Source organism: Phallusia mammillata, chromosome 4, assembly GCF_965637545.1.
Source record: "Phallusia mammillata chromosome 4, kaPhaMamm4.hap1.1, whole genome shotgun sequence".
NCBI lineage: Eukaryota > Metazoa > Chordata > Ascidiacea > Phlebobranchia > Ascidiidae > Phallusia > Phallusia mammillata.
Window position 1 is genome coordinate 14716606 of NC_137255.1, and position 22356 is coordinate 14738961.

A 22356-nucleotide genomic window follows, 5' to 3' on the forward strand; every position below is an offset into this window, starting at 1 on the left:
AAGGCAAGTGAAGTAAACGGAACTTATTTCAAATGTTTGATTTCTATTTGCAAAGGGCTGAATAAATTCTTTAATTGTTGGCGCCAAAACACGGGATGTTGTTTACTATTGGCTATTGAGGGCGGAGGAATGCTGATCTGTTGTAGCTTGAAGCTTTATTGGTGAAAGTGTAATGATGATCGCCTGCTTTGGGCAATGATGCCACGTTTTTTGGCCGAAGATTATCTCGTTGACGCAATATGTCGAAAGCAAACGAGGCTTGCTCAATTGTTATTGGTTTGTCCTGATTTAACAAGAAGAGATGCTAAACACATTTTGACTTCAAAGTTTATGACTTATCGTCGACCATGGGAGAAAGGTAACTCTATAGAGTTGATTGTTATCCATTTTTTTAATTTAAATTCTGTCCCAATTGGTTACTTGATCTATAGGTTGCATTAGTATTTTTAGAATGATTATAAGTGAACCAGGCTGCTGATGTTAACTTGTGCAAAAAAAGTAAACTGGAGAGTTGCTCGTGTCATTATTGCAAGTATACTTTGATATAGGTAAATGACAAACTTATTGTATTTTTTAGATCAAAAACTAAAATGTTCAATTGACTTTAATGGTGATTTACAAGAAGATCTTGGGAGTCTGGCCAAACAAAATGTTGTTGAGAGAAGTTTTTTGCTTTTTAATGGTTCAAAGTATTTTATTGGGCATGGGGAACATGATATTGTCATCCCTAATTCCGACCCTGGTTCAGATTGTGAAGTTTTTGAACCAATATCCAAGGCAAACCAGCACTACAAGCATGAGAAGAAAGAATGTGGAGACGATTTCCTACCACTAAAATATTTTGACACCAGTTTATTATTAGAGCTACCTTCATTAACATCTGAAGTTAAAAACCATAGGCAGGATACATCTGGTATGTGTGTTGGTTTGGAGTTTGCTCAAATGGAAGATCCAATGGAGGAGGTTACTTCAGTAGTTACCACTTTTCATGCCAATGAACGTCTACTGGTATTTTCTGGATTACTAAATGGCAGCAATAACAATGCTTCCAAAATTATGTTAGAAAGTTATAAATGCTTGTCAGGTGATTATTGGGTTGCTGATGACCAAATCACACCTCGATTGACAACTAACATCTATGACAACTTATTCCTAAATGGACTGGCAGAAGAAAAAGTGTTTTGTGTAAGTTTTATTTGTTTTCCCTTTGGTCCAATATTAAAGTCTTTTTTCAATAGGAAGATTCCAATAGCAATGTACCATACTTGCAAGACCTAGCAGCAATAACCAGTCAGCATTCTGGCGACGCAAGTGTTTCAGGAATTGAAACGAATCTCCTGCATAAGTTTGCTGAGAATGGTGTGAATTTGAATAGTAAATCTTTGTTTTTATCCATTACACCAAACAGTGTATGTGTAGTCAGATACTGGTAACATATGTTTTTGTGTCAGAACAACAAGATGGTTTGAACCAAGTTTCTCCATTTTTGAATGATGATTTAATTACACCTGACTTAAAACCTGTTCAAAGTACATTAACATTTGCCTTAAGCTCGCTTCAAGTTATGGAGGAAACCATACCTACCATGACCTGTTTTGAAAGGTGAATATTTTTCCAATCTTAAAAAATACGAAATAAGGTTGTTGATTGGAAAGATTGTTTTAGTGAAATCAAAGTTGCTGAAAGTTTGTTGAAGCTTGATAGAATACCTGATGTGATCGAGAATTTTTCAACAATGAAGTTATTTTTGCCAGGTAAAAAATATAGCATTGGGGTGCACCCAAAACTTTCGCAATGATGGCCACATTGCAGATCCTTATTTCACCAACAGGCCAATTACTTGCTGGTTTTTGTTTTAAAATTACAGATGTAAAGAAATAGGTTTATATCATATATATACCATCTATTGACGCCCTCAAATCCCAGATTAATTTCCAACTTGATGCAGAGATTGAGCTGCACAGTATGAAACTCAGTTTTAATTGTTTATTACGTCATAATCTATATTGTGACGCTTTTGGTGCCGGTTTTTTGCATTCTTTGCACACAATAGGCCCACAAACTCGTTTCTGCGGCAGCATGTGGCTATATGGTTTGAGGAACAGTTTGATTACTATCGTTTCTATTCATAACTTATGAATTATTATTTAAAAATTAAATTTCTGTAAATGACTGTTTAAATAATAGCTTTCACTTAAGAAAAATTCATTGTAAGTAGATAAAAATCTGACAAAATACTGCAATTGTTGTTGAGTGTTCGTGGGCCGCATTGGAGGGCTTCGTGGGCCGCGAGTTTGACACCCCTGCTCTACACTATGTACTATTTTTGGTCTAGTACTTTGGTTACAACTACTTTAGATGGGATATATTTGCGAAAAATGTATCATACTGTTTTTTTTACTGCAATCAACTTTAGAAATGTCCTAACTCCTAATACGATTTCTGTTTTTCAGAACCATCGTTAAAACCCCTGCACTTGGCACAGTGTTCATGGAATGGTGTGCTTAACAATTTATCTGAAGCTTTACACGTTCAACGAGACACTGATTTAACAGAACTTGAAATGTCACTACAATGGGATGCAGTTTTACATGCTGCATCTGACATGTCAATCTTGAGAAAAAAGTTGCAAAAAGAAGGCCTTATAAGTTATAGGAAAACAAAGGAGTCACCTAAAGATGATTTTGTGCCAATTCTTCTGGAACAATCCTGTCTGTTTAAAAAGCCTATTGTATTTATTTTTTTGAGGGGTATTATTTTGATAATTATTTCCAGTGGACTGCAGCATCTCTATAACAGGAATATCTGAGTTGGAAGTCATATCGTCCTGTTTGGATGTTCCATCTGTCAGGAATCCCTACCCTGAACAAAATGCTATTGTATGCGGGTTACGTATCATAACAAACTCAAACAAATGAAACAAAAGACTTTTGAATTTATTTTTGACAGGAACAAAAAGTACAGGCGGCTACACTGAGCCAAAACCGTCAAATTGGTTTGCAAATAATTTTTGTGTGTCATAATTTTCACTTTCTAAACATATTCAATTCTTCTGTTTTAAAGATAATGTTAACATAAAACAAAAGGTGAAAGCCAAACCAATGGCGAATGAAGAGCCGAAAAATTCTTTTGATGGTTTTATGCAACTTATTGGGAAAAGGAACAAGTATTCAATGAATGACATTACCTCGACAAACACCAAAGGTAAGAATAAATGTAAAAAAATATATTAAGTTGAGAAGCAAACAACAAAATGTAATTGTATTTTGTTACATTTTTTGTTGTTGCATTTGTTAGCGTTTAAATAGTTTCTGTGTGCTTTTTTTAAGCCTTGTCAGCAATGCCTAAGCTGAAGACTGCTGGAAATTTGCAGTTGAAGCGTCTTCGGCTTGCAGCAGCCAATCAAAGTTTGCTTTGTTGACTGTTTTTTTTCATTCTATTAGCTGGGTCCAACATTTGCTTCCAATATTGCAAGAAACATATATCACAAGGATTATGCATCACTTTGATTTTGTTGTGTAAAATATATGTATTGGCGTGTATTTTTTTAGATGTAATGTCAGATCTTGTTAAAAAGAAGGACAAACTGGAATCTTTAAAATCCGATCACATTGAAATTGTTCAACCCCAAGCAGACTTGTATAAATTAGTAGAAGTTTGTATTAAAGGTTCTTGCACATTGTTTTTTCTAGTTTGACATTTTTGTCAGTGTGATTTTTTACAGGAAAAATTTTGGAACTGGTTTTAATGGTTGAACGTGAAACCATGCCATTCCTTAATTTTTTAAATCAAAGAAAACTTGTTTCTGCAAATTGTCAACTACCAAAAGCAACAAGAGAGTATTCTAGATTTTTGCTGCAGCAACAGAAGAAGATATTTGATGTGATTATTTTGTGTGATAACAATCTTTACATTACATGTTGATCGGCCATGTTCTTTAGGATGAAAAACGTCGTGGCCGTGCTTTGGATCAAACAAACTTAATGTTAATTGAAATCTTTCATGATATTGTCTCTGTTTACTACCTTCTTGTTCATGTGTCTGGAATTAGTGCATTGGGTAATAATGAGTTGTTTGTGAAAGTGTGTTGTGAAAATGTTGTCAGTAACAAATTATTATTTCCAGCTTATTTAAACCATGCCATGCAGAATGTTATGTCAAGTGAAGCATTTAAAATGTTGCCAAGTTCACGAGACCATGGTGTTATGTTCAATGAATTGTTAAAAAATCTATCAGTGTTTGGTGGCAACAAAAATCAACAGCAGGTTGTTTGAAATAAAAAATGAAGTTCTTGAACTTTTGCTGGTCAATTACATTTCTTGCAGAGCGAAATAAACTTAATTAAACATGGGAAATTATATTGATAAAAGTTTTCTTTCAGGATTTCGCCCATCCAAAGTTTGAACAACTTAAAATGATTTTGACCCAGTTTTACAGGAAGAACATGAAGAAAATCAATCAATTAAAAATGGTTGTTCTTTGCAGTACAAAGTGTCGATATTTATTTTTTCACTTGTGTCAAGATTTGAACCAACACTTTAAATCTATTTCCTATGACCTACATGCAGTTGCTTTAAACATAGAAAGCACGATTAATGCAGTTGGCATACTAAACATAATCAGAAGGTAATTTAGGTTATCATGATTGCTTTCTTTTTTTTGGGTGTTCTTTATTGAGTGTAAAAAATTTAAATCTTATTACATACAAAATGTTAACGTTTTTTCAGAAAACAGTCTGATATTCTGGTTATATGTGATCACATGATGTGTGAGAATTTTCCTTGGGATAAATTTCATCTCCTAGTTGAGTATGAGCACAGTGAAGAGTCCCCATGGAGACCACACTGTTTTCAGCATGGGATTACTCATAAGTCTTTACTGGGGGTGTTGTAAGTTATATACAGGACAATTTACATTACATGCAATCCAGTGTGTACTGTTTATTTTATTAGGCCTCACAGTGACCAACTATTAGAAACACCAAGCAAGAGCAGTAAAGCTAAGAGACAAGAAATACTTAAAAATCAGTATGTTCTGATTGGTTCAAAGAATGTTACTGAACTTGGAAATGTTTTGCACTTGTTGGAGACTCGGTAAAATCTAAAATCTTTGTATGAATTATTTATCAACTATGTGTTTGTAATATGTACATGTATTTTCAGTTTTAATATTCTGATCACTGAAAAAACTTACAAATTTGAGGATGAATCTGTTCGATACCCTGATTTAATTTTAAGTGAAACATCTTGTGTACTTTTGGAAAACATAAGTTTGGTCAACACTGAAGGTAAACTGGTTATTGTAAAATGTTAGCAACTACAAGTTAATAATATAAGATGTACACTGCAGGCGCCAGTGAAAAGTTTAAACGGTTAATGATTCAGTTAGGATCTATCAAGCAGAAGTTCACTACATGCTGCATTTTACTCATCTCTTTGTCTAAATCAACTGAAAAAGCCAACAGGTTTGCTTTAAAGTATCATACATACCAAGGACTAAAAACAAGAATATTTTCTGTTTAGATATGATCTAAGTGGATCAGGACCAATTAACTTGGGCAAACTTAATGCTACACTCAACCAATATACTTCTGCATTGGAGGACTTTGAGGTTTTATGACTATTTGCATATTTTTTTTATTATCCTAGCATTTATTTTTTTGTCTAGGTACATGCCCTGTGCTGTTTTTCTGCCCATGATGTGGCAGAATTCATTTTCCAACTGACATGTATTGCTTATAACTCCAGTATGCTCAAGTCTGATGGTGATGTGGCAGATCGGTAATCAGCTTTTTCCTTCTTTCAATGTGAACAATATATATTTGTAGTTCCTCCACTTTGTATAAAACCATGAACCTTCATACAATCATGCTACTCAACCTTTTCTTGGCACTTAATAAATATTCTTGTCACAAAAACTTTTCTGTCTTTGAGGTGATAGGTTTGTTTTACTTATCTAGAAATCAGATTCAGATTTTGGTTTTTAACCGAACTAGTTGCTTGGCATAAATCGCACAAGTTGTAAAAAATGTTATTTGGGTCACATAAAGAAAAATTAACCAATGGTTGAAACCATAGCTTTAGTCCAGTCAAAAATCTTTTTAGATGGGTGTGAACCTAGAACAGATATGATTCAGCCCTTTTTTCAAAGATTTAATTCCCCTTTGTTCATATTTTTTTTAAATTAGTCCTTGTGGGAAATACCACCCCTAAAAGATAACTAACCAAACGTTTCAATATGGAGTGAATTGGTTGACATAATTGTTTAATTTCCGTGTACAGTAGTGTAAAACATTTTGTTCGTGTTTAGATCATGGATTTCCAGCCAAGAGGGAAAGGAAGAAAGCTTTCTTCAGCATATTCCATGTATCAATGCATTTGTTGCCCAGAGAATGTTGGCATGCAATTCACTTCCACATATTTGTAGAATGCAAAAAGATGAGTTTATGTCTTATCACGGTTGGATACCAACAAGAATACGAGAGGTTCATCTTATTTGAACTTTAACATAGGATTCTAATTGGTCTTTGTAATTTTAGGAAATTTATTCATGTTTGCATGAACTCGTGTCCAAACAAGATATTGAACACACTGTTGAAAACATTCAGGAAATACAGGTCTGTCACTTTTAACAGGCAATTATTTTTTAAGTGTTTGTGACTGTTCAGATGTTTCATAGTACGTCAGGCCCATTGAAGGTGTTACCAAATCAAGCCGGTCTCCCAAGCATGTCCAAAAAGCAATGCACAGGCTAGTAAAATCTAGCCTGTGGTGGGATTCGAACCCATGACAGGAGTCTTTTCGGGACTCACAATCTACCAACTGAGCTAAACATGAATGTACTCATCTTAACTGTTCGAATATATTTGCAAAAAATGTGTGTTTTTACTACTTGTTTTATGTAGTCTTCCAGAAGTTTTCCAGATCAAACAGTGTTGTCAGATAACACACATACATACAATACCAGTTATGTTAAGGCAGATTATCAAGGACAGCGAAGAGGTATGTCTGTAAGATATCATGATGCTGCCAATAATGACAGTTGTATGTTCAGGTCTGTACCAAGGGAATGTGGACGATTTGGTGATGGCAGCAAAAATACAATTAGAGAAGTTTGTTGAAAGGAATCCACAGAGAGCATTAAAAAACCATTTACAACACATGGATCAAAGCAGACCACAACTGAGTTAGTTTCGTTTATCAAAGATTTGGTGTAAATTTGTTATTTTTAAGGGTTGTTATAGGTTGTGACAATTGGTACAGACAAACTGGTCAAGATTTGATTTCAGAATCAAGGTAAAATACTGTAAATGTATTAGGTAATTTTGATTAATTGGCTTGTTTTAGTTTTGGAAGGGAAATATATCCACTTGCAATGACCAACAGGAAAATATATCCAATTGCACAGCATTTTCAATCAAATGAGGTAATGTTTTTAAAACATGTGCTGTTACTCAATGTTATATATTGAAATGTTACAGATTGTACATGACCAAGGCCAAAGCGGTACTAGTGGCTCAGTAAATATAGGAGTTGCTCAACCAATGCAACGTGGTCCTGGCACAGGTACCTTGTTAATGTTAAATTGATTGAACTGATTTTTTCAAAAATGCAACTGTTACTAACACTGCCAGAAGTGAGGAAGGCAAGCTTTTCAAATTTCTCCACATATCAAAATACTTTTAATCATGATCATGCTACAACAATAACACCTGGAACAAGAACAAAAATGTTGAAATATAGAAAAGTACCAGGTAGCAAAGATGGACAAACAAGACTGACATTTTACTAAAGAAAAGTGTGTTGTTATATTTCTGTCATTTGTTTGTTATGTTCCTGTTTGCTTTAAAAAATGTTCTATTTGACAAAAGAAAATAAGTATGTACAAACTGTGTAAATATTTAAAATGGCAAGAGCCTACAGTCAAAAATTAGTAGCAAGAAGTAGTGTAGGAATGCAATTTCTGTGCAGGTAATCTTGAGTATTAGTGAACAAGGCTAAGATTGACTTAGGAGGTAGGTATGTAGCAGTGGCCTATCTATCATAGTTGCTTCATGCATATGTACTTGACATTGCTATCAGCTAAAGTGCATGGACAGTCAATCCATCTTTTTCTTGACTGAACCATAGCACAATATCGTCCACCAGCTTGATAATGCTTGGGATAATTTCGCTTCCAGTTGGTAAAAGATAATGAGGACCCATCAATCCATTCCCATGAGTTTGGATTCAATTTTCTGTTCAATCCTTGAAGTAACACAGCTTTGTAAAAAAAATAGTATGGCATTAAGAAACATATTACAGTACCAAGATAAAATGATTTCTTTCGTGCCAATTTCCACAACCAATTTAGTTGTTTCCTATTATGAATTGAAACCATTTGGGCTGAATGTGTTTCCCGACAGATTCGCTGAGCTGAATTCCATGTGATTTCTGATGATCCAACGAAATAACACCTAAACACAAGATTCTTCTTTCTAACATGCTTTTTTATGTTTTGTTAAATTTGCTCACTTGTTTTGAAATTCTTTCCATTCACCAGGACATCGATTTTTCAAGGCAATGGATTTTCTCTTTTTCTTCCAAGGAACCCATTGAGCTCCATCACATACAAACATAGCCGCTGATTCTGCATCATACAACTTTTTTCCCTGATGTACTAAGGTACACTGCTGAGAAGGGGTCCTTGCTCTAACTCGCTGATGGTTTGTTCTTATTTGCTGTAAAAAAACTAAACTGTCACTCTTCCAGCAATTAAAACTCATTAACATTAAAATACATTTGTGGGTGTTGATGCTGAGGCCATGGTCTGTCCTCGAATCACAATATTAGCAGATGAGTTTGTGTTTTCCACATTAAAGCTGCCTTTGTACTGCACAAAAAGTATTTGTAACTTTGACACAAAAACACAATAGAAATATTTTGCTTACTTACAAGAACATTGTGGCTTACAACTGATGGGTCATCATTTATGGTCTCACCATGTGTGTCTGTATTTGTTCGCAAAGGTAAGAGTTCTGTGGTAAAAACACATAAGTAAGTGACACATTAAAGTGTATTTTTCAGCTGATGTAATACTTTTACTGTGTGAAAGATCTGCTGGTGGCAGGTCAATTGAATGTTCCTCTGTTTCATCCACTGTCACAGGTGAGATAGCATGATACTAAATTAACAAGATAATAGGAGTTGCTCAACTAATGCAAGTAAAAACACAAATATTTACCGTCCAAATTCTAATTGAGTTGTTCCTAAAATATGTTGCTGGTTTGACTGTGGCACCAGGACCTAGCTTTCCATACCACACTTTTTTTGATGAACCTGGACCCACAAATGTTGCTTTTTGAGTTTATGTAATAATGAATAATTTGAAGTTTTTTTTATCTACCTGATGAAGACAATGTGGGATCATCTCGCAAAACTTTCCGTGACTTTTTAGTCACTTTGTGACGTTTCTTTTTTTGTTTTTTCTTTCTGCGACTCTTTTTTGCACCTAATTTCACAAGTTATAGATTAGTTACTGTTAACATTTTTTACAGGAATCTCAGAAAAAGCCTGCAGGTTTATAGTGATAGTGTTGAACCTCAAACCTTTAGAAAGCGAATCTATTTTAGAGATAATAAAGCAAATAAAATAGTAACTAAGTATATGTACAGGTTGCAGGTATTTACAAATTAAATTCTAAAAATATTTCTGCTGCTTTATAAATATTTGGGATACTCCCTTATACATAAGAGCTCTTGGGTTAAACAGGTTCAATTACTTTTTTTTGACCCAGAACATTTTCTGCTTGTTTCATCCAAAATTGTTATTTTGCAGGTGTTGTGTTTTGTCACCAAAACTGTGTTTACAGGTGAATGAAGTGACATTTTAAACTTCTCTTTCCTTTCTTCAATTCCATCCAAAACTGGAAGAAATACCCACTGTTGCACTGATTGCACTGCGAAATAAAACTTGTTAAAAATGTCCAACACTAGCACTCTTTAATTTCATCTTTACTTACTTGGGTCAAACTGGATTTGATTTGATGATCTGACATTAAAATCTACTTCAGTTTTCGCAGACCCTGATTTGCTTGTAACACTGACAAATGATGAGCTGGCAAGATTTCCATATCTTGTAAGTGCAACTGATACTGGACCAGAATTTTCACAAATTCTTAACTTGGTTTTGTTTAACTTGATTCTGGACCAAGACATAGAGAACCTGCAATTGCATACCATATGTTATAATTGGGCCACAAAGAAGTAGATTTTCTGTTACCGTTCTTCTGGCAACATGTTGCCCCATCCATCCTCCACTTGGAAAGTAAAGCTGTCATTTGTTACGTCAAGTTTTGAGGAGATAATGTAAAACACTTTTCTTAAATTAATATCTTGTTGTGTAAATCTATTAATTGGTCCATCATCAGGAGATGAACTTTTCTGCAATGCAGTTAAAGATGATTTAAAACTATTTCATTTTATTTTATTCTTGTCTTACCATTTTAATATGACCATATGAAGGAAATCTTGTCAAAATGAAACTAATATCTTGTGGATTTGTTGATCCGGTGTCTGATGCTTTAAGTGCATTCTCATCAATGTTAATTGTGTATGACTTCCCCTTGCCTTTAAAATTGTATTCATATTACATTTTTTTTTATTTCTAGTTATTAACGGCAACCAACAGTACCTAAAGGTTGTATAGCAGTTGGTTCTCTGTTGTGAATAATAATTGGAGGTGTTTCGTCTATTTCTTCAATTTTAATGTAAAGAGGTGTTGCAGTTTGTTTGGTTTCCCCTTGAAGTAGGATAGTATTTTTATGCAGTGTAGCTCTTATATAATTCAAAGTAATATTGTACTTACCATTGTGTTGATAACTGGAATGAATGCTATCAGTTACGGTAAAGTAAAATCTATCAATTTGGGAATCATCGCCACTGTGCTGATAAACAAACTCTGCACTTTCAATGTCTTTTTGTGAGATGGTATTAAAGTTCTCATTTAATTCCATGCCCTTTAGTGTCAACACACCATGTAGAGGAAATTTGATTATCACCAACTTAAGATTTCCTACATACAATAGAGTCATAACACTAGGTATAATGTTGGTAGGTTTTAACTATCTTTACCCTTTGGTGAATCCTGGTCATTTATGGAAAGCACAGTTTCACCAATAACAACCAGTGACCCTCTGTACAACATCAGTTGAGTTGCATGTTGACTTTCAGATTGTCTTGTGTTTCCATCGTTCATCACCAGCACAGGCAGAGCAGAGTCTACAGGTGTAACAAGAATACTGATGCTTGCCTCCCTGGTTCTGACGCCATTGTTTGCAAGTACTCTAAATGAATCAATTGGTGAGTCGACTTTGCTGGTGTGAATGTAAATGATCTGAAATAATTTGTATCGTTACTAACCAGCTAGAATGTTAAACAGAAAACTTACGTTTCGAGCCAGGAGGTCAAGTTGTGAAAATAGGTCGATTGGCACTTCTGGAAAATTTACATGTTCTACTCTACCAAAAGTTGGCGGTTGTATGATATCATAGGTAATATCTTCTGGTCTATGTGAGTTATCTCGGGCCACTAGAACATCAGTAGTGATAAAAACCTATAAACAAAACTTAACAGTAACTGTGTAAGATATAGCACTATGATATAATTACCTTTTCACTTTCGTTGACATGAACTGCATGAGTCACAATGTGTATGTCATTTTTCTTTGCATGCTGGATTCGAATTACAAAATTTTGTCGATTAGTTGTGAATTCCCCATCAGTAACAGAAAAGCGGAAAGAATCCTAGATAAACAAAAATAGATAAATGATATTCTATATCAAAATGAAAACATCTCTAATATACCATGCCTGAGATTTGGAACCAAGTACACTGTCATGTCTGTATCTAATCTTATTCATCTCCACGTCCTTCTCAGAAAACCTATCCGCATATTGCAACTCCCTCCAGGAAGAATCGGTTGTATCTGTGCATTTAGTTTCTTTAAGTTGTAAAATCCAAAGGTAGGTAGGTATTGGTAAAATGTGCCAACCTCTAATCTGCAGTGTTCCTCTTTTTGGTGTGGAATGAATCTCATACAGTATATCAGTAGCTGGAGTATCTGCATCTGAGGTGTGAAGGTATTTTCCACTGATTACCTGAATATTTGAACAAAATGAAATTTGAAAATAAGTAATAGCCAGAATTATGTTAAAAAAATATGTAATGGTGACCTTTGTTTCTCCAAGTTCGATAGACAATTCATCATTCACTTCAACTGTTGGCTGTTCATCATTAATGGCCATCACATTTACCATCTGCATAATACAGCTTGTAAGCATATTATTTTTTTTTTAAACTATTAATTCTACCATCATGTTGCGAATAACATGTCGACCATCAGAGATTACAATTTCAAACTCATCTGCTTGGTTTTCACTTCCATCATGCATATATGCCGGAAGAACCTTGCTCCTGTGCAGTTGATCCATTGAAAATTCACTAATAGGATCCATGTGGTGGTGCATGGAATGTACATCATGATGAATGTCTTGTATTCTAGAATGGAATTTTACCATTGGTTTGTGTGACATTTTCAGCAAGTGAATTTGATGTAAGTGAACCTGGCCCCTGGAGAGCGTCGAAGTCTCTCCACCATTTGCATTTCATCCATAACCATTCCATGACCTGGTGGTGTGGTGATTCTTATCATAACCTGTTATGTTCAACAATATTTTATATGTCCACAGACAAGAAGTATAAACTCTTTATTACATGATCATGTGGTATATCAAGGTCATCAATTGATATGGTAAGTGGTTGCATTCCACCTTCACTACATGAAATATTTTCATAGCTAAATATAGGTTCTTCGTCATTCTGTGGATTTATTGCAACTAAAAATGGCACCTGTTTAAAATTAGGATACATGTTAGCATGGTACAGTGGGTGGTATATGAGGCATCGGGCTATTTACTTCTGCTGAACGATATTGCCCATCAGTAGCGCATATCATAAATTGGTCAGAAGTTGGTTCAATGCCTTCATGCATTGATTGAACATATTGGATGTGCCCAGAAACAAGTTGAGCATAACTAAACGCTGAAGTTTCCTTTCCCAACACCTTTTCATAGCCAGGGCGTGGTGTTACATCCTCTATAATACCAAACTTTGGCCTTGAGGTGATAACAAAAGCTGAAATAAAAAAACATGTAGATTGACATTTAATAGGTTCCAGTCTCTTTGAAGCAGTGAACATACACAAGTTTGTTTGTGGTGTGTCAGTGTCTTCCGCCATTAAGTAGCCACTAGTCAATGTAGCAATACCAGTTTCATTGCAAGTGAAGACCTGATGACCAATAGCAATAGATGGTGGTCGGGAATTGACAGGAAGTATTAAAAAGTGGAGATTTGTAGTTAGCACTGTGTGGGTGCTTGTTTGTGGTAGTCCTGTGAATAAGTTACTTACATTGATGTGGTTTTTCATGTACAGATTATGGAACTTTTTTATGTTACCTCTTCTGTCAGAAACCATAATGGTTATTTCATCAGGAACTGGCCTCTGTCCTATTTCTCGGCCACTGTGAGTGTAGAATACTTGTCCAGATGTAATGTGATGTTGCATGAAGGTTGTAATGGGCTATAAAAAGTTTATTCAGTAATCCATTTTTACGAAAAGTTGAAATGAAACGAAAATAAACCTCAGTATGCATTGTAATTTGTCCGTGTTCTGGTGGTGACAAAATTTCAAAAATTATGTTTCCATCTTCAGTGTCCACATCTGTTGCTGACAAGAATGTTGGAGTGAAAGCAACAGAACCACCTTCAATGACTCTTAATGGATAATTTTCATCTGAAAAACAGGTAGATGTTATTTTATGTAAAGTTACAAAAGTGTATTGCATTACGTGTAAATACAGGTTGCTCATCATCAACAGGTTGTATACTAATCAGCATGGTTGCCGTTGAATTCTGTTTTCCATCTATCACTGTAAGCTGCAGCTGATCCTTGTGATTTTCTGACCCATCATGGACATATGCCATGCTAAAAAATGTGTATGTGGTCATTTTTACAATTTTTAGATTAAATTTGGTCTTACCGAAACAGGTTAATGTCTTTCATGCTAAAACTGTCACCCTGTTTGAGGGGAAAATTGTTTTTCCGAAGTTGCCCATGTGTTGGCACTGAGGAAAGAACAACCTTGAGGTTTTGAACCATTGTGTCATCATCTTCAATTGTTATTTGTTCTGGCAACAGTACTTGTGAACCTCCTTCATTGAGGGACATTTGTTGCAATTGAATTGTTGGAACCTTGAAAATTGCAATACTATTTGTAATTTAAATACACCAAATGCATTTATAGTGTAAATGCTGGCAAATTTAATTGTTTGGGCTAATATGGATTAATAAATATTCTCTTTGGAATGAAAACATGTGAAGGATATTTTTAATTTTATCTTTGTACTGACCTGGTTATCAACAGGAAGAATTGTAATTGCAAACTGTTTAGAAGTTACTTGTTTTCCTCCAGCTTCTGTAACTGTAAATGAGAACTGCACATCGACTGGATATAAACCAATATCTTGCATTGGTGGCATGTAAGCTACTTTTAAATGGTTGACTGCAGTTTGGGTAAAGGTCCTACAAACATAATAAGGAGTTGTACATATGTTGTTTTGAGAAACAAATTTATTTATGTAACAAACAAATTAATATAATTTATGTATTTAAGTGCTTTTTTTACCTTAAATCAGGTACAGATGGATCTTTCATAAGCATGACCATATCATCTGTAAAAACAAGATGACCAGCTTCTTCATCAAGTTGTTCAAAGCCAACACGATGACAAGATGAAGTAATTGTGTAAGTGATATCTGAATTTTCTTTTTCAACATCTATGTAGTGCAACTCATTTCTTGTCAGATGAATTACATCCGTTTCATTCACAGTCATTGTTCTGCAATGCGTTAAAATGACCAAAATCTATTTATTAGTTAAAAGATTTTGTTGATCTGCATTAAGCATTTTTTTAAATAAATCATTTCATTACTTATTCTTTTGTGAGTTTTACAATTGAAAATTATTTTCTTGTAATAAAAATATTTATATGATAAAATTTCATTTAGAAATGGTTTTATGGACTTTAAAAACAATTTTAAAAAAATAACAAATTTATTTACAAAGAATTTCCAGGTCCTGGTTGTGGAGGTAAATCATCTACTGGTGTTATTTTGATTGTGACTCTGTGTTTTGGTGAAATATTGGGATCAGGTTTGCAGCTGTCTATCAAAACGAACTCAAAAAAGTCTTCAAACATTTCTCCACCAAGATGCTTGTAATGGATTAAACCCTGTTAAATAAATTGTTTTACATATTGTTTAAAATTTGATGAACATTACAAGGGAAACATTTATAAAGTTTAACCAGAAACTTAAAGTTTTTCATTTCAAACCTGATAAAGATCTTTTTGTTGGAAGGTATTGACTGACCATCCTCCTCTGTCCCATTTTCGGCATTTTTGAACTTCCCCCGCCCTTGGTGGTATTGTTATGTTGTAGCGAATATAGTCAGCACTGGAATCAGCGTCTGAGGCTTCCAACATGAAGCGGTGAATCAGAATAACCTGCAGGTTTGTTACATCTGTTATTGTTTAAAAACTTGATTGAAATATTTATATATCCTTAAAATACGTCTGATTGCCTAAATGTCACACGTTTCGTATTTAAAATCGGCAATACAGCTAACTCTTCTAACTGTTTAATTTTTCTCAATCAACGCTAAATACTTGGTAGTGCAAAAGCAGAATACCTGTCCCTCCTGAACTTGAAAGACGATGTTGTTGATCAAGAATGGCGGAGCATCATCTTTTGGTAGAATGCTGATGGGAATTTTGAAACGAGCACTAGAACACATTAAACTATGAACTGAATGATGCTCTTCTGGCAAATATATTCTTTTTGTTTGTCGTTTCGTTGCTTATCACGTGCAACCTTATTTAATCATTTCTGGTTTTACTTGATTTGAGTGTTATTGCCCTGATAAATGCGACTTGTTTAGGACGTTAAAACGTCGGTACAAAAAATATATTTACCTCAAGAGCATAGTTTATTTACTTTGTGATGACATTTATAACACGATGTGTAGGTAAACGATTGTTGTTTCACCTCTGCAAATGGTGCAAAACTTTTTTATGTGAGACGTTTAGAGTGCTGGATAAACTGCATTATTATCCTTGAAACATGGATAACAAAAAATGCCAAAATATATATATAATGGTACGACCGAAAATACGACTCACCTGTGCATACCATCGGCAATACGAAAACTGATGAAATCTTTTCTGCTGTCAGTGTCGTCATGACGATAGGTCACCAAACCGTTTTCGACATCGTTCCAAGTAAACATGAAACCCGGTCTGTCCCCAACGTACATCCGCCCTCGTTGCAAACCTCCCGAGAGGGTAAAACGGACCTGAGGGAAACGAATTTGGAAAACAAAAAGGTAATTTAATATGTTTGTCTGCTATTCAATCTTGCAAGAAATTTGTTGTGATCGGCACATTTTAGTAGAAACGCCAAACTGATTTATTGATCGCATGTTTGAACAAACTTAGGGAACTTAGAGTTTAAAGTCCTACTTTGTTCATTAGCATCTCGAATTAAAACTATGATTTAAAACCCTCCAAGAGTCTGAAGCCATAAATGCTACTTACCCGATCGAGGTTGTCTTTATCAACCACCTGCAAACAGTCGTGTGTGATCGCCCTAGATTGCCCCTCCAACATAGTTAAACCCATATTCCACGAAACCCGCGGTGCATTTGTGTAAGCAACTCGCACAGAAAGCATCACCTAAAAGGAGCAAAATCAATTGATTGAGGATTTATCTCGAATTTTCTTGGTTTGCGTAAACGTTATCTGAAAAGCATTCAAGATAAGATTGCGAAAAATTAAAGAAGACACTACGTTGGTAAACTCTCAAAGAAAACAAAAGCGGCCATATTGAGATCACCCTCTTTTCAGGTTTCAGAGCATGTTTGTTTGCAATTTCCTTTAGCGCTTCTTTTAATATGCACTGGCATGTAACGCGCCATTATCATATGTGTTAATAATATCGAAAATCAACAATGTACAAAGTTGCATTTAATCTTTTGCAAGCGAGTTAAATAGTAGGGTGCTACATAAGTGCAATTTAATAATGAACTATAGTTAACATTGCCGAAAATACTGCATGGTACCGTAAAAGGTTGGCTAGTGAGAAAGTAAGCGTCGAAGACCACGAACTCAACCTCGAAGGTTCGTCGTTCAGGGAAGCTTGCGTTGGGTGGTTGATAAGCGATTTGTAGTTCATCCACATCCTGTAATATCGCTTTCGTTATGTTCATGATAACATTGTTATTTGGGGCATACGATTAAGTTGAAAGATATTCTAAAGTTTTGTACATCTGTAAGAATCAAATAGATTTTAGTTAATGCGAAAAAAACGTATTCGTGTGATGTGTTTTGTTTCACATTGATGAGGTATTTGTCCGACAAACGCACGAATTTTAGTCAGGAATAGCGTGTGATAAGGTCTTAATAGTGACATAAGGCAATAAGCTGTAGGCACTCCCACACTAACGGTGTATGAATAATCCCGAGCGTTTGTGTACCATTTTAAAAGATGTCAATCTCTTTACCACAATGCGCATGAGCTCATTACGCTCAATTGCTGAACAAATAAGTTCGGCCAACCGCTTGTAATTGATCAGCCTAACACGCTGCCTAAGTTTAAATCTGATTGATGTCTGGAATGAAACACAACCGTTTTGCAAGAATGTTAACAACCCTGTAGTAATGCCCTTGCCCGCCCTTAATGAGATTTCGTTTTCTTGTGCTGTTGGTCTGTTAACATTCATTGCTAAAAGTTAAATACCACACCCACCTAAATAAATCCCCGAACCAGCTTAAGGTCACTGCTTTTTTAAGTAAGGAAGCTCGCTAACAGTTTCTTGTTTCACGATTTTTGAGGTTGATTCAAGTTTAAATGGTTCAAGAGCAGTGGTGTGGTTTGCTTTGGTTGGTTAACATTCGTATTTACTTTGTTATTGAGCCGAGACGCCAGCGGCATTACTAAAACCACAAAGATTAATTCACGGAAGTTGACAGATTAAGCCATATTTCTGAATGCGTTTAAGTATCAGAAAATGTGAAAAAACTTAATGATGTGAAAAAATGTGAAAAAACTTATTGATTTTCAAGAACTACGTTTTCAGAGATGTCACGAGTTTAGTGCTTTTCCAATAGTTTTCGCTTTAAATTGTTTCAACATATGCTTCACCATACACGTCTTTGGATTGGGTTTTTGCAACTAGTTTATGTTCCCGCCGTACATCGGTCTTATTTACTTCAACGCTATTACAAAACCAAGGTGGCAGATTTCGACAGCAATTCTGACAGATGGTCGTTACGTCAATTTCAGGACCGACCTCTTACAGATAGCTGTGGTTTGCGCTGCTCAAGATTGTACGTCAACAGGCTGTAGTTTACCTGTTGCCAGAACGAGTCGATAGATTTGCTGTGGTCATTCATGTGTGTGATGTATCCTTGTTCAGGCTGTCGGGTGATGTTGTAAATCAAGCGTTGGTTGCTCGTCTCACCGTCGGTGGCCGACACAGTCATAGGTAGGAGATTGGTTAGGACGAATTGATCAACCTGAACACATGATAAGCACTAACAGAGTGCAAGCCCAAATCAGCAAAAATCCACGCTGACAATTATCGCAATGAAATTCTTTTTGCATCTTAATTGTTTGGCAACTTACAGATTTGCTTTACGTTTGTTGCAATCAAGAATGATTGGTGAACTTTGGGGCATTATATGAGGCTGGGAGGGTCTTTTAGTTTAATTTCAAGGTGGACTTCTATTTAGAAATCAGCATATTTACCTCGAGAATGTACATGTTTGAAAAACTTGGCTTTGGAGGTTGGTTCAGAAAAGCTGACTCGATAGTAACCGGTAACCAATGCCTTTCTTGCTGCAGAATCGAACCCGAACGTCTGCACCAACAACACGCATTTCTTTGTTCTGTCTTGCTTTACACTTGATGCAACATTTACCTATCTGTAATAATGACGTGTATTGGAATGTAATCGACGTTGGGAGTTGGTGGCGTCAAATGTTCGTAGCGGATTCCCATCAGTATAAATTCGTTGCAGGGATGTTTAATCGAGGATACGACCTTGTAGTTTTCATCTCTGCAACGTTATTTGTTTTTAAATGTACACACCTATCTTATTTTCGTTGCATAATGAAAGAGAAGAAAAAAAACTTGAACTTGTCATTGCTCCACATTATTTTTACTTTGTAGAAAACACAAATTGCCAAGAGTCTTCCGATTGCCATTAAGCTGGTAAAAATATGTATGCTTTTTTGAGGCAAGTTTTTCATTGCAAAGCACAACTGTTTTAAAATAGACCGTTTGGAAAGGACGCTTATATTTTGTAGTCAGTCATTTTGTCGATTTTTTTAGGAATGTAGCAGTAGGTTCAAAACAGTTCCGTTGTAGGGAAAATGTTTGTTTGTGCCATTCAGTCAATCAAACCAAAACCACAAGAAAAGTTTAAGTAACCTTCTCCATTCCCTCGGGGAAGAACTATTGTCTGGAACGACCAGTTGTCCGTGGGAAGGAAATTGATGCACGGTATGTTGCATCACTCGAACTTCACACAACGTGTCAAACGCTCGATCGTAATCGAAATCAACCACGTCTCTCGTTATCGGGTTGGAAAGCTGTTGAAAAAAAACTTGGTTAAAGCCTATTAACTATATACATTCGCACCTCAACTCAAGTAGAGTTATTCACATAATCATTTTAAGTCACTTAGCTCCTGGCTCGAGCCGAGCCTCTGCAGTGGCAGGACAAGAATCAACCTACCGTTCGCGAGAATTTGGCGTTTTATCCATTTTACAATCGTTGCGTTATGTAAGAACGAATGTCAAACTGTTTGTAATTCTAACCAGGACGATTATTTCAAATCAGATATTGCATATCTGGCCAAACCTACAAACAAATAATTTACAAAATTGTGCATTTCTTACCCTTGAGTTTGCAGGAACGTTTAGAGTGACTCCATTGAGAGTAATGATGTCGCATTTTGAGTTCAAGATAGAAATATGAAAGTAAACGGTTTCCTGAGAGAAAAACAAAGTGTGTCATAGTTTAGTCCCTCTAAGCGAATTAAAATCGCCATTTGTGATCTGCTCACCTGAAGAGTTTCGTTAGCCAGAAGCACATACGCTCTCATTTTGACGACGTCTTCAAAGAGAAACGGAGAGCCGTTATGTTCGTACCGTACAGAATTGGGCAGATAATCGCAATCGAAGATCTAAAACACACTACTGTTGTTATTATAGTTCACAGGGCATGCATCACAGCATTAAACACAGTCAACAAAGATTAACAACTCCAACACTATTTCAAGTGCTCTAACACACTACGTTTTATAAAAGTAAGCTGGATTTAGATCGCAACAAATTAAGAAATGATTCGTTTTATTTTTCGTTATAAAATGCTTTGTTTCGGTTTTGCTTCTAAATGAGGTTTGAAAGGCAAAAGTTTAGTTCCAACGCTTTGTATCTTTACCTGAGGTGTAAATTTTCCAACACGTTGGGACATAGGCTCGTTTTGCGTGAGTTCAACTTTGCATATCTCGCCAGGCTTGTGTCGGAAACGCAGCAGGTTCTTGTGAATGTATTCCATTCGACCGTTTGCAACTTCCATACCAGTGTTGCGAATTACGATAGCTCCCAAACAGAGGCTCTGACACAGCGCCAGCAACCAAATACAATCCCTTATAAACATCATTGCACCTTTTACTGAGTGAAGGCCATAATGGCGATACTTTTGCTGCAAATAGTTACATAATTTCAACTTGGTCCATTCGACAAAGGCTTCGACTCCTAAGTTGTCTGTATTGAAACCTGACAACAGACTAAACTGACACAAGTATTGCAATACTTGACTTGCCTGTCCAATATATCTTGAACCGTAACCGCACAAATTGCTTGACGCAGGTAAGTTAGACATGACTGATCTACCATGCAGCCTCCATCACCTTTTTTCTCTTAGTAAAGTTTTTTCATGCGTTCTCGTCCACTTTGGTGTGTCTGTTGGTGTTAGTTAACATTTTCTTTGTACTTAAGGCCTTTCGCTGTGCTGTCAAAGCTAATTTGATTGCAACTTCCTGCTGATAGCTGTAGTTCATTTAATACCTAACATGTATAAAGACTCTTCAAATTGAAATAAACTGGTTTGATTGTGCGTTTGACATTGTGTTTCGCACGAGTCATTTGAATATCATTTTGTGTAGGCGTGCCAAAAACTTAACAACTACCTTCGTCTATTTCTTCTCTTTTTTACCATGCGTGACTATTGCAATAGGAATTTCGTGTTTGTACACTACAACTGCGCTTCAAAAATCAACATTCTTTCCAAACGATAAACTAACCCTGGTAGCAGGACGATCTTTAATTACCGCCAATTTTAGGAAGTCATATCAGTACAAAACACAGTTTTCTGGAGTTAATGTGTCATCGAACAGCCAAGGCGTTTTCATCTAACCTCTATTGACTTTAGCCTTTCTCTAATCTTTAATGACCCTTCTCCGAAGAATAGTCGGAAGTGGTAATGGTGCACGGGTAAAAGTTTTTCGCACCCTCAGCCCAAGTGGCATCTCTTTCTCACGAACTGTCGAAAATGGTACATCGAAGCCGAAGAGACGGAGAGCGACCGCTTATAAGTTTACACAAACTGACAAGTGGAGCGAGTCGCGAGCGCTCGTCACCGAGAAACAAAAGCTTCTATTGTCGTCGCCGCTTCCCGTCGTCTGGTTTTCACGCATCCAAGATTTGCGGCACTGTCTGCTTTGCTGAAAACGACGCTTTTGGCGGTCGACGGTCCTATCTTTACTCATAAATTGCCCAAAAGAATGTTTGGTGCAGCGTTTTGTGTCCTGTGTTTTTAGAAGCGCTCATTGATGATGTAATTTGTTGTGAATTTACTCGTGGAAAATGTTTTTTCTTTTTGTGAAATAACTTTGGACCACGAAACCTCGCGTTGGGCTATATGGTTTTGTGTATGGTGAAAAAGTAATGCTTCGATATAGTGCCACAAATCAATTTCAGTCATTTTGTGTTTTTCCATGCATCTTTTCTGTTGTTTTACACCATGTTTGTTGTCGTTGATTTATTTGAATTTTTATCGTATAATATTGCTATTCGAAGCCTACAACTTTTTTGTAGCGAGAGGAAATTACAATCGCATCGTCGTCTGTCCCACATTTTAAAATGTTTTATTGATGTTGAATTTAAATATCATTCACTTTATTTAAATAAACTTCA

At 35.7% G+C, this 22356-nt stretch overlaps 2 protein-coding genes and 1 long non-coding RNA gene across 5 annotated transcripts; 2 read left to right on the forward strand and 1 right to left on the reverse strand.

Annotated features, from left to right (window-relative positions):
• The first annotated feature begins 26 nt into the window (after positions 1–26).
• LOC145222916 (uncharacterized) lies at positions 27–14934 on the forward strand. 2 transcript variants are annotated; one of them, XM_080089161.1, is made up of 31 exons: positions 27–358; positions 578–1185; positions 1239–1374; positions 1452–1602; positions 1666–1754; positions 2454–2711; positions 2776–2879; positions 2950–2995; positions 3064–3204; positions 3330–3407; positions 3552–3668; positions 3725–3882; positions 3942–4059; positions 4126–4265; positions 4382–4626; positions 4728–4889; positions 4953–5093; positions 5163–5287; positions 5350–5464; positions 5523–5610; positions 5668–5780; positions 6310–6484; positions 6539–6616; positions 6905–7001; positions 7054–7185; positions 7244–7295; positions 7347–7425; positions 7481–7565; positions 7634–11338; positions 11418–13840; positions 14732–14934. In XM_080089161.1, the coding sequence occupies exons 1-29, from the start codon at positions 196–198 to the stop codon at positions 7789–7791; spliced, it is 4152 nt and encodes a 1383-aa protein (XP_079945287.1). In that variant the 5' UTR covers positions 27–195; the 3' UTR covers positions 7792–11338; positions 11418–13840; positions 14732–14934. The 2 variants fall into 2 exon arrangements, with proteins under 2 accessions (XP_079945287.1, XP_079945288.1); XM_080089162.1 differs by lacking the exons at positions 7244–7295; positions 7634–11338; positions 11418–13840; positions 14732–14934 and having other exon boundaries at positions 3942–4265; positions 7481–7544.
• On the reverse strand, positions 7651–21043 carry LOC145222915 (FRAS1-related extracellular matrix protein 1-like). Of its 2 annotated transcripts, XM_080089159.1 has the most exons (44): positions 20600–21043; positions 20223–20342; positions 20056–20148; positions 19586–19746; positions 19074–19211; positions 18902–19013; positions 18505–18669; positions 17214–17333; positions 16690–16827; positions 16276–16448; positions 15786–15879; positions 15430–15600; positions 15158–15327; positions 14722–14934; positions 14447–14618; positions 14077–14288; positions 13885–14021; positions 13678–13829; positions 13493–13616; positions 13238–13426; positions 12954–13171; positions 12752–12886; positions 12601–12692; positions 12349–12535; positions 12211–12294; positions 12030–12135; positions 11848–11963; positions 11647–11781; positions 11427–11591; positions 11111–11372; positions 10845–11051; positions 10671–10778; positions 10479–10606; positions 10260–10420; positions 10000–10202; positions 9760–9936; positions 9385–9489; positions 9223–9317; positions 9078–9162; positions 8934–9016; positions 8779–8871; positions 8514–8719; positions 8307–8455; positions 7651–8246 (listed from the first exon to the last, which is right to left on the reverse strand). In XM_080089159.1, exons 1-44 carry the CDS (start codon positions 21041–21043, stop codon positions 8041–8043), a joined length of 6804 nt encoding a protein of 2267 aa, XP_079945285.1. In that variant the 3' UTR covers positions 7651–8040. The 2 variants fall into 2 exon arrangements, with proteins under 2 accessions (XP_079945285.1, XP_079945286.1); XM_080089160.1 differs by lacking the exon at positions 8779–8871.
• LOC145222925 (uncharacterized) lies at positions 15542–22295 on the forward strand. Its single transcript, XR_013859396.1, has 3 exons — positions 15542–15606; positions 15770–16478; positions 18998–22295. It is a non-coding gene; the product is annotated as an uncharacterized LOC145222925 (long non-coding RNA).
• Positions 22296–22356: the final 61 nt, after the last annotated feature.